The sequence below is a fragment of the Cygnus olor genome, chromosome 2 (genome assembly GCF_009769625.2).
Source record: "Cygnus olor isolate bCygOlo1 chromosome 2, bCygOlo1.pri.v2, whole genome shotgun sequence".
In the NCBI taxonomy this organism is placed as follows: Eukaryota; Metazoa; Chordata; class Aves; order Anseriformes; family Anatidae; genus Cygnus; species Cygnus olor.
The window spans coordinates 21,175,612-21,191,977 of record NC_049170.1 but is presented as its reverse complement, the minus strand read 5'-3'; the positions used below and the strand labels follow the sequence as shown (position 1 = coordinate 21,191,977).

The 16,366-nt window shown below is 36.6% G+C and overlaps 1 protein-coding gene across 1 annotated transcript; it reads left to right on the top strand.

Moving 5' to 3' along the window:
• Nucleotides 1-43: 43 nt before the first annotated feature.
• Nucleotides 44-15,967, top strand: ARL5B (ADP ribosylation factor like GTPase 5B). Its single transcript, XM_040545637.1, has 6 exons — nt 44-199; nt 7,242-7,302; nt 8,571-8,718; nt 11,582-11,665; nt 12,859-13,010; nt 14,026-15,967. The coding sequence occupies exons 1-6, from the start codon at nt 154-156 to the stop codon at nt 14,072-14,074; spliced, it is 540 nt and encodes a 179-aa protein (XP_040401571.1). The 5' UTR covers nt 44-153; the 3' UTR covers nt 14,075-15,967.
• The last annotated feature ends 399 nt before the right edge of the window (nt 15,968-16,366 follow it).

Here is a 16,366-nt window from a genome sequence, read left to right as displayed (position 1 = left end):
GGCTTCCCCCCCCCCCCCAGCCCCAGTGCGCGATGACGCGCGCGGCGCCGTGACGTGTCAGCCGTTAGGGGCGGGGCCAACGCTCTCCCCGTCCCCTCACCGCCCGCTCCGCCCCGGGGCCGCCGCGGGCCGAGCCGAGCCCCGGGGCCAGGCATGGGCCTCGTGTTCGCCAAGCTCTGGAGCCTCTTCGGGAACCAAGGTGGGCGCGGGGGGCTCCGGGCCGGCTGGGCTGGGCCGGGCTGGGCTTCCCTCAGCGCGGGGCTTTCCGGCAGCTCAGCTCGCCCCTTCCCCGCCGCTCCGTTCCGGGCGGCCGCGGGGCCTGCGAGGGGAGGGTCGGGCGGCGCTTGTGGTGTGGGGACCCCGAAAAGCCACCTCCGAGCCTAGGGGAGCGGTGACTCCTTCCCGGTGCACCCCGCGGAAGGGGCTTGTGCGGAGCTCAGCGCCTGCGGCTGCCGCTAGCTCGGTTACCATAAATTAAAATATACTACTTAATACCAATTTATTGTAATTAATCCCGTTTCCCTAGCCTTCGTCGGTTAGGGAGCGAAATACTCGAGCAATTCCCCATGTGTGCTGTTTTTCCGTGAGGCCCAGCGTTCGGAGCAGCCAGGCTGGTGGGGGTATTGTTCTCCTCAGGCTGCCCGTGCCGGCTCCGTGCCCACTCTCCATCTGTTACCTCCCGCAGCGAGGTTACTGCGGCTTTGTGGCTCGTGTTTGCTGCCGGCACGGCTTCAGAAGTTGTGGGAGCGGAGCACACCCGCTGCCCCTTTAATGGTCTTGTCACCAAGAGCGAACTTCTCTGAGCCTGTCAATAGCAGAGGAAAGTCTCCGCGTGTGTGCTTAGTAGCATCCGTCCATCTCATACCATTTTCGTACCTCACGGGAGTGGGGGGTAGGATCCAAACCATTTATCTTCCCCCCCCCCCCCCCCCCCCCCCCCCCCTCGAATGCTGTGTCCTCACGTTTTTCCTGAAGTCTTCTATCCAAGCCTTCTGAATTATTACTTTCTATCTATTTGGTTACTCTTATTTTTCTCAAGTGGGAAAACCATTTGAAAGGATTCAAGGTCCCCCTTACTCTCCAGAAAACTGTGAAATACTACCTTGCTTTTTATTAAATACTATAGCCCGCTGCTCATTTCCTTCCCTCAAGGACTCCACCAAGATGTGGTGGAGTTCTCTATGAGGAGAGATCTGATTAGAAGATAACTTCTGGTGGCTTTTATTGCTGGTCTGTATGGTCCCCCTATGATGGTGATATTTACCCTCAGGAAGGGAGTAAGAGTTACAGTTTCATTGTTTTGGTTTCTTTCTTTGTTAGTACGTGACATCACTGGGTTATGTTGATTCTGTTTCATTAGTGGAAAAAAGTGTCTTTGTTACTGTATATTAATTTCTGAAAGTTATTTTTAATACATTCAAAATATTAACTGTTAGTATGATGGTTACTGTGGATGAGACAGTACCGTGAAATACTTACCATTCACCTTTTATCCCAATGGGAGATAAAATCATTTTGTTTAATCATTTTGCTTTTGTTTTCCCCATTCCCTGGTCTTATTGTGGCAACCGCAGAGTAAACTGAGTTTCTTTTCATGGCCAAGATTGAAATTCCACCCTAGAAAAGCTCTCTTCAATGATAAATTTTGGACCAATCTACTAGGATGTTCCTCTAAATGCACAGTTATTTTCCCCATAATAATGATGATGTTAACTATAAAGGCAGTAATTACTGATTTGTTTTTGTTGTTCTTCTAGTTATATGTTGAATCTAGACATTTTCTTGGAGAATTCATAGACTGACTCATGAAACTCCTTGTTGAGCAGACTGGCATGGTCAAAATCATTGTATTAGCAAATGAGAGGGAATATTGCAGAGATAAAAAATAGACCCAGATGTGCATGGAGCATGTCATCAATCAGTTCATCATAGCTAGCATGGGTTGTGCTGATAGTCTGAGACGCTTGATACTGGCAAAACAAAGTAAAGATTTAGAAAGTGCCATGTGGCTTCCATCGAGGAGAGCATGGCAGAGGAGGTGTGCCGAAGTGCCAGAAGATACAGCTCAGGAAATCATGGCTGTTTCACTCTGGTATTAACTATGCAATGCACTTTTACTTTACATAAAGGTTAATAGCAGCTGAGTTGAAAATGCCAAATTTAAAAGACATTTAATCAGTAGTATCTAGGCAGCTAAATACATTAAGGAATTATCAACTGGTGAACTAACACTGTTAACTTACAGGAAGAAGATAGGCAGGTAGCCTTCTCAAAAAATCACATCTTAAGATACTAACATCTTAAAATAAGCCCCAGGCATTTCTGTGCCTCTGGGTTAAGCACAGTTAAAGTAAATGTGTGATGTATGGAAGAGTAAGTACATTCAGAATGATTTCTGCAAACCAAAAAAAGACTCGTAATAGAGACACTTTATATCCTACTAAAGCACTGAATGTCACTTTATTAATTTACATGTCATCCACTTCTCTGGCAATTTGTTTCTCTTACCATTCTTTCCAACAGTAAGGATGAGGTACTAGAGGCAAGGTGGAGAGACTTGATCTAACATGTTCCTATAGGCATCCAGTGATACTCTAGTAACTAATCTCTTCTACTGACCTCTTCTGGCAGCATTTTTTACTCTTTGTATTTAACTGGTTTATCCCTATGATTGAGGTAGCATCCGAGTGTTTCTGCCAGGGAGCTGAGCCTGTCAGTTCTGTTCCAGCTCGCCGCACTTGCAATAGAGATTGTACCAGGTGGTTCACCCTATTTTGGTTTCGGTTCAGTTTGGCAAACCCATACTGGTTCATGGTGGAAGATGAAGTAGTTAAAATGGTGCTATGTGACAATAGCCAATGATGGAAAGTTTTAGATGGGGAAAGTTTTCTCGCTTTCTCCTACTCCCCTTGCAGAATGTGCTTTCACTTCCATTGCAGTGCACCATCTACTCTCCAAAACCAGTATGTAGGATTTTGGAACAAGACAGGCTACAGTGCAGACAAGCTTATGGAATTCGAGTGATGCCTGTGCTGATCTGTGAGTTGATGACTATGAAAGAGGAAAGCTAAGCGTGTCTGCCCTTAGAACAGTCTGTCAGGGAACATCTGTTTAATTGTGCTGTTGTGTTTAGAAGGATTTGTTTCCAGACTGTTTGGCAGTAGCCTTTGGACAGTGGCTTTTTTATTATATTTGGTGGTAGTAGTAGTGATCAAAACTGATCCAGGGCCTTATTTAATATTTTTTTTGTTTTCTTGTCTTCATGCTTTTACAGTACAGAGGTTAAAGACTGAAAATAGACGATTAAACATTTCTGAGTTTTTCAGCTCTCAGTACATATTGGCTCTAAATCAAGGAGTAATTGAACTATGCGAACTGAAGTGTAGGTATTTTCTTTATAAGAGAAACAATTGGTGTTAAAATAGATTGTTATCTTTGTTCTGGGTGACTTACTGATGGCTTCCTGATTCTTTTTCCGTGTTTTTGAAACTGTCAGAAAAACATTGCCTGAGTATTGTTTTCACTTAAAATAGTCACCTACAGCCAATTCAAATCTAGTTATAAATTATGGTAAGTTCAAGTTGGACTCTTGTTTATTTTTAACTTCATTTTTAAAAGTATATTTTTTTAATTAAGAAGGTCATTTCGAAAGTCTAAGCTATGATTAAGAACTCAAGTAACAGTCTGCTAAGCAACATGTGGAGATATGAATAAATGGTGGTGAAACTAACTTACTGTCTGTGTCAGTACATATCTGGATAAACCTTGCTTGACTTATTCATCATTATCTGTGTAACTCTTAATGGAGGTATAAGGACAAAACAGAAGTGAGCATGGCAACTTTTGACCCTTCCCAAGTCTATATTTTAGTTGCTTTGGATGACAGCTGTTCATAATCTTCAAGGTTACTCTGAATAAATGCTATAGATTTTTTTTTAAAAAATGAAGTGCTGCCATAAGAAAAATAATGGTTGGCTCTAAATCACCGTGGTAGAACTTCTGTAACTCCATGGGTTACTTCATTTAGGCTTGCTGGCAGTCCCCAGACCATAAAGTCAGGCTATCAGAGACCATTATCTAGAAAACCTTCTGGGGTTTGATTCCAGTTACTAGTGAAGTTTATAGACAATTTTTCATTCTTGTTAGTAAGTCTGGAAATACAAGATGTATTCGAGCAGTTCTCTTGTGTTAAATAGAAGATTCAAAGGCAGCTTTTCACTTAGTGCGCAGAATGCATTCTCGTGCTGGAAAGTTTTGGTAAAATTCTGTTCCATGTGCCTTCTGTTTAGCAAACTTCCATCTGCCTTCAGTTTTGAAGCCTCCAAGACAGTTTTTCTTAACAACTGGACAGTGCTGTTTGGTGCCTGATAATGATCAGTACTCTTTCTCTCAGTGATTTCTTCTTTCAAAAATACAGCATCTTGCCCATCACTAAAGTATTTAGCCTTTTGTTTTTCTTTGTGGTTTTATTTTTTTCAAGTTAGAGGAAAGGGCAAAAACACTAACTGAATCTTCAGTTTCAGATCCTTTTACAAAACCCTTATGTAGGGGAATATATAAGAGTAAGTGAAGAGAAGAGCGTATTATGTCTGTCTTCTGACATCTGCAAGATCATTTTAACTTTCCTGTTATGTCGTAATACTGGACTGCCAGCAGTTTTTTAACAATACCACATAGATATATTTTTTAACAACTGCCCAGGAAAGGTTGATATAACGGAATTCTTTGGATTCTTTCAAGTAGCCTAGTACTCTTTTTTTCATGTGTTTGCTTTCTTCTTCTACTCATTTCTATTACATTTTTTTCCTCTTTCTACCTGATTTATGAAGACTCAGCTCTTCTACTGTGGCAACTGTCTTAAGGATTTTCTTCTCCTGTTGCCAAGACCATAGTGAATGGGGAAGATATTCAGGAGCACAGCCCAAACTGATACCAATACCACCCAGTGTTAGAAACTTGGGTTAGTCTCAAAGTACAGAACACAAAGAGCATAAATCAGAGCCTGTGGTTTACCCCATAATCATCCTTCCTCTTAAATGAAGCATCTGCCTTCAACTTGTTGCTCTTGTAAACAAGTACTTGGTAAAGCTTTGTTTTGTCTTCGTATAACAATATTTAAGTTCATATGTTTATCTGTTAATGTACATGTACAAGTAAAAATTGTGTAATCTAACCAAACTAGAGAGAAATTCAACTTCTGTGTTTGTAGGTGAAGAGATTGTCATTAGCACAGATGACAGTTCTGAAAGCAATGAGTAGTTCTAACTTTTATTAAAGGTGGACACAGCTATTTGCGTAAGATATTGATGCTTTCATCTCATTAATTTTGTCCTCACCTCATTAATTAATACTTGTGTGACTTTCTTCTATGTGGATGTTGAGTTACTGTATAAAATACTGTTTGACTACAGAGCTAAGCTGTGCGTGTCATCGTACTCTGCCCAGCCCTCCCTTTCCCAATTAGAGTTGAACCATTTGCATATCAGTGGCTTTCAAAAAATCATCTGATTGGGGAAAAATACTTTTTTTTTTTCCTGCTTTCAGTAGTGTGGTACCGTTTAATCAATGCTTTTCATGTTCATTCTTAAGCAAGGCTCTGGATTCTGATGTGAAGGTGGGAAAGAGCAAATGTAACGTGTTACTAAATTTTTGTTTTGTTTTTGTTTGGCTGGCTTCTTTTCCTCCTTGAAATAATGCAAACAGTGTTGCGAAATTAGTCATATTCCGGACAATAGTTGAGAAATATGGTTGTTTTGAAAACAACAGAAGGGTATTTCTGTTTCAACTTCGAAAGCCCTTTAAACTGTACTGCATTTGAAGAAGAAAAGGAGAGCCTAGCTATGTGGAATGTTTTATTAGAGTTGAAAGCAGAGAGGATTTCATACTATTTATGTATCGAGGAAGATTATTAATTAGTGGTGCTGCTTCTTCTGGGGCTAAAAGTATTACTGGACTTAAGGCCAGGAGAAGTTATTTTCTTAGGATATGTTGGCAGGATGTGGCAGTACAAAAAACCAATAAAGGGAAGTGTTTCAACAAGTGTTAGGGCCGTGTCTCTTAACAAAACTTCTAAAAGCCCAAAGGGATTTATTAAAATTACTTTCAGTATGAAAACCCTGAATATGCATGAATAGATGTATTTTTTTAAACAAATTCCTTATTCTTCCTTAGACTACCTGCTCACGGGCAAAAAAATCTACCACCTTGATATTTGATAGATCTTTTAGTAATTTGTGATAAGTGTTGTAGATTTGAAAGTGGTGTTTTAGAGGAAATCTCTAAGCTGTGAAGCAAGTTTTGTTTTGGAATAAATGCCTTTAGAATTTTAAGTATGACCCCTTGTGAGTGAGCCTGTTTACAAGCTTTTTGTTTGAGTTTTGCTTCTGGTATCTATTTGTAGTTTCTGCTCTCAAGTAATTTGTGTTTTTTGTCAGTAGGCAAATTGGTATCTTCTGACTTCTGGTATGTATCAAAAAAAAACGTAATTGACTGGGCTGTTGTATTTGAAATTCCTAAAAAGGATTAAATACAAAGAAACAGATAAGTTCTGGAGTTTGTTTGTTTCCCCAGTGCTTGGAAAAATAACATTGCAGCATTTGGGAGATTGCTATTATATAAGCAGAACTTTTCAGCTCAGAACTTGAGTGTTGGAATTTGTCACCTACTGAAAATAGAGCTTCCTCTTTGTACCATGAGAATGGTGGTGTGGTCCCTTAACTAATGGTTATTGTTCAGCCTTGCATTTCAGGCTAATGTTTTCTACACTCTTTGGATTTCCTTTGCATCACTGAGGAACAGGCTCATACATTCTGTGGAAAACTAGCTCTTTGAAAATTCTCTGTAACTGGTGGTTTACTGAAACTTGGCTTTGGCATATTATAAATTTTATTTTGGATGTTTGCTCGTCTTCTTAAGATGACGACACTGATAAGTTATATTTTTTCCTTGCATTTTTCTTTCTAATACTAGATCTTTTCTTTCTTTCCCTTTTTTTAATGGATTCATGCTAGTAATTCTTACTTTATGAACACTTCCAATACTGACTTGTCCTTAAACTGTAGTCTTAGGAGAAGAGGCTTTATGGATTTTTTTTCTTCCAAGAAGCGATCACTGCTTTGTGTAGCATAATGAATTCAGACAAACAAGCTGTTGCTTTCTTAAATAAGAAAAAGTGATTAACAAGAATTGTAATTATTGCTGTTTCTGCTAGTTTATTCTTGTCTTTTTTTCTGTGTATGCAGAGCACAAAGTAATCATTGTGGGACTTGATAATGCTGGGAAGACTACAATTCTTTACCAGTTGTAAGTATACAAACTACTTTGTTTTTCTTAGTTTTAGTATTTGGCGTTGATTTAATCATTGAAAATTCAGATTTGGAACCTGGCAGAATCTCTAGGGGTGTGGTCGTAGTTTGTATGTGAATGGTGTTAGTTGTTCTAAACATATTTAGATTTAATATTTAAATGCTAAGTGGAAGAACTGAAGTATTTTAAAACTGAATTGTAAATCAATTGAATAACAAAATTGTACACACAAGCACATAGTGACCTGAAAATTTCTTTGCTATAAAAGCCTATTTTTGTTGGTAAACGTTGAAAAAATAATTTGACCAAGAACTACAGAGAAGAAAGTGATTTTTATATTAATGGGAGTTCTAGCCACTGTGCAAAATCCATACATGTTTCCAAATGTTTCCTAATTTCAGTGGCTAAAATCTGTGATGGAAGTTTTCCTCAGAATAGTATTTCAACTTGCCTAGGTCCAACCATAAACTTCTTCTATAGTGTTATTGCATTGTATCATATCACCCTTAAATCTTGCCAGCATTGCAGGAATATCTATGATAAATCTAAGCATATTGGCAGGAACATAGTTACTGTTGTGATTGTGGAGACGGAGGAGTGCATAATGAAATGACTATCCGTATATTTAGATATGAAGGTACCAGAAAACCCTTTTTCCTAAGTTTTGTCAAAATTTAAAGGTAGAATTGAGAAATTTTCAGTTAAGTAAACAAGTGGTCCTTCAGAATTTATTCCGTTATCAAATTGCTAAGTTGAATGCTCTTCTAAAATTATATTCTGGTTTATATTTTGCATGGTTAATTGCTCTCCTTATTTGTGATCTTCAGAAAGGTGACTTCTCCTTTGAAATAAGAGCATTTTAAGAATCTAATTTGTCTAAAAAGTCATTTGAAAAACGTCTTTTAATAAGGGAACACTGTTAAAATGCAGATGTTTATCTGCATTTGTTATAAACCTTTTACATGCTTATTTTTCATTGCAGATGTCTACAATCTGCAACAAAAAGTACATTTGAATTTTGTCAACCGCAATTTCCAGACGAAATTCACATTAAACTAACCTTACTAAAGAACAGCTCTTAAACATTTGCTTTATTTCCATAGAAATTCAAATATATAACTTGAGAAATGCTTCATCTTTTTAAGTTTTTATCAGAGCTAGACATGTTTACTTTTTCTGCAACAAATTTGTTGAGCAAATTGAGCTGTGACAAGCCTTGTGAATTTTATTGGCTGGTCTTTATGATGTTATATTGTTTCCTTTAGCTTAATGAATGAAGTGGTTCATACTTCTCCAACCATAGGAAGCAATGTAGAAGAAATAGTGGTGAAAAACACCCATTTCTTAATGTGGGATATTGGAGGACAAGAATCGTTACGGTCATCATGGAATACCTATTATTCGAACACAGAGGTATGAGAAGCTACTTTGAAGTATGCAAATTCCATAAGTTTGTTTAAAATTCTTTTTTTACTAGGAACATTGGTAGATTTTTATTAAGTTCGTGGTTGTATTGTTTTTAAGTCTTTTTAAGAAAGAACAAACTCCAAAAGTGTAATATGTCTCTGGTATGCAGCCAATTTCCTGGTAATATTTTAAGTATTTTTCATGTTTACTTCAATGTTGTTTGATCTGTGGCACAAATTGTGAAGTTAGACTTTTTTCCTAGGCAATTGAGTGATATTAAAATAAGAAATTGAGTTATTGCATATTTTTCGAGTGGATTTTAAAGCAAATTTTGCCATGTACTTGGCAAGTTCAGTGAGGATATGCAGTGGTTAACCTAGCTTCTGTACATCGGTCTGAAATGGTTCTGAAGTAATGATAACTAAGGATGAGGAATGAAATTTTATCTAGACAGCAGTATTTAAAAGTTCATCAGCTTGTGGCTTTTATCCAAAGGATAAAGGAAAACCTAACTGCAGTACTCTTGATGTACTGATAAAGTTGCTATTGCTTGAAAGGGTGGAGTAGAATTCGTCAATGGCTGTTTCTTTGCCGAAAGGTTATGGACACAACGTGCACTTAAAATCTCTGTAGCCTCACTTTACACCTTGATGTAAAGGGTTTTAAATTTTTCTTAACCATTTCTACTAAAAATAGAGATGTCTTGTAGATGTTATTCATTATATAAACCTTATGTGAAAATAAGTTGTTTTTTTGCCCTATCCCTCTTTTTGAGAGAGGGGAGGTTAGAGTGATCCAACCCAGATGTTCAGAAACCTATGTATTAAAAGCCTGGTGATAACATCTTAATCTTTAGCTCTAGTATTTTAAGCTTACTTTTAATTTTATCTGAAAAGTATGGGTATGTGTGATACAAATACATACGCAAGAGGGTGAAGAACATCTGCGAGCAATATCTGGCAGATAAGTTCTTGACATTTGTTCACTGAATATTCTTTGATTTTTGGAATTTGAGTAGATGCGTCTTAGTTCGTTTTCGATCCTTTTGGAGATGCTCTCCATGTTCTGCCTAGTAAGCGTGTGAAATCCAACGCTCTATAGCATTTGGAAAGAACTTTACTTAGCAGCTTTGCCTGCTGGAAACAGCTGAAGAAGAAAAGGGTCTGTTTGGTATGCTAATCCTAGCATCCCTGTTATGAATAATTGCTATACTGTTCCTCCTCATCTGCTAGACATCTCAAAGCCACAGCAGCATTAAATTGACTTAGTATTTCATAGTTTGTGGTCATTTTCAATGGGCAATGAATCTTTTTAATTTTTTAAGGCACAGTGATTTGGAGCATATGTTGGAGAACTGTAGCGATAACTTCCAGTCCTCCTTTTTTGTTACCGACTCACGTGCAGCTTTGTCTTTTCTCTCTTTCCTTATTTAGCAATTGAAGCAATCGAAAGAAAATCTTTGGAATGATAAAAAAATAAAAATAAAAATAATTTTGTAGAGCATACCTATTATATTTAGTTTCAACTTAACTCAATTGATTCTGCAATTGTATTTTAAGAGATCACATTTTTTACACAGATGTTGAGATAGCACAGGATTTGCAGGGAGAGGAAAGAGCAGGAAGCTCTCATGGTTAAGTTATTCTCAGGGAGAAAAGCAAAAGGAAAGACAGTAGAAGAGAAAAAGGGATGGCAAAATATTCCCAGTGGAGAGTTGGGAAGAGAAGCGCTGGAGTCTCTCAGACGAACGTCATCTCCTGTGTTTCCTCTCCAGTGCAGTATGTGTTCCCTGTAATTCTTTTTTTACAGTAGCTGTATAATTTTATAAGATTTCCTCTTGATCTCCTTACTGGTGGCAGCAACCTATGATGCTGTTTGAGCAGCTCAGTGTGTATTCTGGTCAGGGCGAGTGTTGAATGCTGATCAGTTGTTAGGGTTTGTGTATGCACACTATTGCATAATGCTCACAAACTGTTTGAAGTGTATCTAACTTACTATGTAACATTTTTTTTGTTTTTCTACTTCTAGTATAAGGCTATGAATTAAAAGATACAAAAAAGGGAAAGAAAAACTGGGGTTAGGAGTCATTTTCACACTAGTGACAATTGCCTCCCATGGGAAACCTGATGTGGCAGACCTAGCAGTGTTAAAGGTTTCACAAGAGCCTGACCGTGAGAATAATGTCACTTGGAAGAACATTAGGGTAAAATCAGTGCCATAGCTGTTTCCAAGTGCCTAGGTAGACCAGTGCAAAGTTGTGAGAGGCCAACTTTGCATTACAAAGGGTAAGGTGTTGCACCGTAATGCTAAGCCCTACAGGTGCATAGCTTTCTGAGGTCTGATGTAGGATTGTGAAATAAGTTCTCTTAAGCCTTGTGAGGATGGTGATGGTAGATTAAGTGTTTTTTTTAAATAGGGAGTTTCAATTTCAGCTTTGTTTTCCTGAGTATACAAGTAGTAGTGGACATTAATAGCTGTTTTCATTGATAACTTCATAGCAATTGTCATCCATGTTTTAAGTGTGATCCATGATCTGTAGGTGCTTTTGGTACCTACATCACTATTTTGTGTATGCTGTGGGGGCTGAAAATCAAGCCTGGTGATTTTAAATGTGGTACATAAAAGTAGAGCTTAATAGCAGTGCTGAAATGTACAAGCAATAGATGTTTTTTTAAACTATAATCTTTATGTAGGATTCCTAGGGCACTAATGAAAGGATGTAACAAACTTCTTGCTCTATTTTTTTAATGTGCTCTGAAAGTTTGTGTCTGTCTTACATACAAAGGCCTGTGGTAGTGATCACTTGAAAATGTACTTTCTATAACTTACACTTTGTACTTACATATTATACTATTGTTTTTTTCCCCAGTTCATCATTCTGGTTGTTGACAGCATTGACAGAGAGCGACTTTCTATTACAAAAGAGGAACTTTATAGAATGCTGGCTCATGAGGTAAAGTAGGGGATTGGGATAATAGTTTTCCTTTGTTGTGATCAGTCAAATAGCACTATATGCTTCCTATATTTACAGAAGTTACACTGTCACAGAAAAGTTGAGCCTAAATGTGCATGCATGTTGACTGTTTTGAAACCATATAAATTACAAATAAACAGGGAAAGCTATCATGAAGCACTTTTGTAGTAGGGCTTGCTTGATTGTAATAAAAAATCTGAGTGATTTAGTGTTTCAAATGAATGTTTTTACTTTAAAGTTTATTAATCTAGTTTGCATTTGATAGTAAGGAGCAAATATATTAACAAAAAAGGAGGAAATATGACTTTTTGTGGTGAAATTTTCTATTGTAATTAGCTTCTGGTGTTATAAGATCAGGAGATTGTGATCTATTATCTCTTGAAAACAATCAGTAGGCCTCAGCTGTAATACGTACTACTTGTAGTGGTGAGTTTTCATCTTTGGATCCTAAAGGTTTGTTTTTCTCTTAATGGAGAAATTGTCTCCAAATTTAATATACATTTAAATATGTTAAACACTTTAATTAAACCTGCCAGCTGCCTGCACTTTGCATTTGTTTTCCCTTTTCCACTCCTAAAAACATGCAGCCCAGTTTGTTTCATTGCATTGTGGAATCCTGATTTCCATACAAAAAAAACAGCTTCTTATTAGCTTCTGTTTTTCCTTAAGCTGCTGCAGCATTATTAGAGCTCCCTTTTTGGAACAGCAGTATAAAAGTTTTTTTAATTGTTACTGTTTTAATTGCTACAGAATTTGCTTAATGAAGTGGAAAACAATTTCAAGGGAACAATATCTAGCAGGGTTTTCCATTTGAATAGCATCTAATACTGATTTTGGAATGTTTATCCAGTAATAATTCCACTGTCTGGATGGTTTAGAGCTCTGTGAAGTGTATGTTAACAAGACTTTCTTTAGTTAACATCTGAACATATGGACAAAAGCAAAAGGGTATTAGTATAATACATTATAATTTGATTCCCTGTGGTGAACACTTCTAAATAAATTGGTGTCTTCAGTATTAATGTAATTGATTTTTAATGCAGTAAAGCTGTTAAAACTGTTACTGTGTAATTGCATTCAAGCTAATCTACGTTTTTTTGAGATACTCAGTTAACGCAATAGGCTGTTAGTTCTATATAATAACTTCTATGAATACTTTGAACTACTTCTAGGATTTACGGAAAGCTGCAGTTCTCATCTTTGCAAACAAGCAGGACATGAAAGGCTGCATGACAGCTGCAGAGATATCCACATACCTCACCCTTAGCTCCATAAAGGATCACCCATGGCACATTCAGTCCTGTTGTGCTTTGACAGGAGAAGGGTAAATGTTTACTGTTTAAATACAATAATATATGGTAAATGGAACACTGATTTTTCATCTTGTCTTTAAAGCAGTATTCTATTTTTTCTAGCGTTTCTCAAAGCTTTTTTTCAACTGTGCTGTATGTACAGCCTTGACAACAATGTGGTATAGGGGGGCATCACAAATGAATTCATGAACATCAGTTCAGAAACATTAATCATCCTAGGCTGCTTTTTTATTAAGAAGCCTTAAATAATTAGAACTCCTAAAACTGTGACATTAGTGAGACCAAGTCATCCAAACAAACAAGCAAAAAAAAAAAAAGAAACCACTCAGAGTAAAATCACTGCGTGATCCTCTTCAGGATGAACTGAGAAGAATCAAAGGAGATTAGCACCATGACAGGGAAGCTGGCCTTCTTGGATAAATCATGATTTACTTTACAAAGGTGAAGTTAAAGGTGGTGTCAACTATGTAACTGAATCCCTAGCAAATCAAAGGGAATACTGTCTTTTTGAAATGGAAGGCCTTTAAATAGACATGGAAAAGGAGCGAGTAAGCAGGTTAGATCCCATGCAATCCTGGTGTTCAATATAGACATGCTTACAGTTTTGTAACTGTATTGTGGAATTCTTGATGCACTGCCTTTTTTTTGAACCAATTCAGTCTGGGTAACTGAGTCTTTGTCTTTTAGTCTTGGAATGAAAAGGTCTAGTGTTCAGTTAGGCAGTTTCTCATGATTTGGTTCTATGTACTTCTGAGTAAGCAAATTAAAAGTAGCGCGTTTTAGATCTAGAACAAAAATTGAAAGAGTGCCAAGCTTCAATAAAATAGCATGTTTGACTAGCTTCTTATGGCTAAAGCCTAAGAGGACTTAATTTAAAACATTGTGTATTCTGTTGATGTCTCATTCCCCATTCCAGATGACTTTTTTTAATTTTAAGCAGAGGATTTTAACTGTAGGAGAAGTAGAAAACACTCTTAAGATGTTGCAATAGATCTAGTACCAATATGATATCTCTTTATTTTTCAGATTATGCCAAGGCTTGGAGTGGATGACCTCCCGTATTGGAGTGAGATAGCTTTTTTCCAAAAGAAGAGACTTCTATTTATCCTGTGAACATGTACATTTTTCTGTACTTCTGGCTGCTGAGCCAGTGACCATGTTTAATTTATATCAGCCAATCTCCAAGCTGTACTTGAATCAAGTGCAGTTGAACTTGAAACACAAAGTATTTTCTTAACCTTTTTTTAATACACTAATCTTCAACTGGATGGACATATATGAATCTGTTTTTAAGCATTTAAATTCCTCTATGTATTCTAACTTTTTCAATGATAGCTTTATAAAATCTGTTTTGTCATTGTCAATATTTCATACTTCCTCTTTCTAAAAAGTTTCTATAACTTACTAACGTAATAAATCAACATAGTTTGTTTAATAATGAAAAAGTAGTGAGTAGTTTGACTTTACTCTGGCATAGTTTTTAGTCTCCAAGGATAACCACGGGGGACTAAAAACCATTCAGTTGGGCTTCCTGGAACATCAGCAGAGTTCTAGCCAGCACTAGTAAAGAATGCAAAAATTTAAATGCTGAATGAGTTAGTTATAGTTAATTATTAAGGTAGCTTTTAACCTAGTATATAATTGAATTTCTGCCTTAAAAGAAATCTGTCCTTCTCATTTTGTCTGATAAGTAATTCTAGGTTATGACTCTCTTCCTTTCACCTGCAAATAGATATCTGCACAGTGGTTAAAAAAATTGTTATTAAGTGTTGGTTTATTCATTTAGACTTTGAATACCATTTTTAAAAATAAACCTCGTGGTAATTAAATTTGGAATCATGGCAGACAGTGTTATGTGTAATCTGTTAAAATTTTAAATGCTGTACGTACATGAGCCTTCCTCACCTTTTATTGAGAGTGCTGTTTTCTAAATGACTGTAAAATCAAAAGGGAAGCCAGATTTATAAACAGAACAGAATCATGGTGCTGTATCTGTATGTATCTGTGAATTTGAGAATGAAGCTAACCTTGACCTTATTTACATACTATCAAATCTAAATGTTTTTAGATTCCATTGCATGGAAAATATTTTGCCTTATATTTGTTTTTACTGTTATTTGCAGGATTAGAGACCCTTCTGATTTTGTGGTTTGAGTTACTCATTCACCTGAAGTTTATGAACTGGAAGCAGAAAAAGTAGAGAACTTCCAGTTAAAAAAACAGGTGGTAAAAGATTGGACCTAGTAACTCTTAATTCAATTTGAAGATGATGTTAGATCTGGAAAGAGAATCTGAAACAACAGATTCTGTGTTAATAGAGCATATTGGACACACACAATGCAAATCCAGAGGAGGAAAAAAAATCAACACTAGGCATCCAATTCCGAGTAAAATCCCGCTAGCAATGAGATATCTAACTTACATAAATGCTTAAACTACACAAAAGCACCATTCTGTGCTTCTGCATGCCCGAACAACTACATGGAGCATGGTCACTAGAAAAAATTCTAACTGACTAGAGTCCTTTAATGACAATGTTTTTGATGAATTTTGTTTTAATAATTCAAGCACACTGAGTTTTTAATAAAATTTTAAGTTTTGTAAATTTCCAATATGATTCCATTTTTATTTGAACAAAGCTTAATGAAATGTTAACAATGCCATCAAATATAAGTGTTAAAAAAGACTTCAAATACAAGTTGAATCAATGATTGGTTGCTACATATTAATGTTGGCTAGCAAAAGTCACATTTAGGAGAGACTATGTTGAGTGTCAAGTCAAAATGCTCAGATAGTAATGCAAACCAAAACTAATACTTAAAAAGAGAATGCAAAACAAGGTTAAACTCTGATACTAAAGCTTATTGCTGTGATGTTCATGCTAACAACTGTTCTAATTTGTGAAAATAAGTTTTGTTTTGTTCTTTGGGAAGTAAATTATAAATGAAAAAATAAATGATACTGTGAATGAGGTTTCTTGTGTGGTGACTTAATTTCTGCTTGTAATTTAAATTTATTTTCAAGTTTATGTAATTTAAGATGTGATCCTGAATATGTTTATATACGTATATCCAGATGATGCTTTATATATATATATACATATATATATAGCCCTTGAACTGATGGAGCTTTTTTTAAACAGTTTTTTGTATCAGAATAAAAAGTTCCTTACCACTTCCTTTACAGAAAACCGATTCTTGACAATAGCAGTGATTTTGATGAGCTTACTACTTAATTTACTACAACAGTTTTCCATTTATGACATCCATTTGTTAACAGCACAGCTGGTGTGTTGTGGTTTTTGAAAAACGCTTCGTGTGGAATCTTCAGGTTCATAATCTTCATCACCTTCAGAGCCTATTAAAGG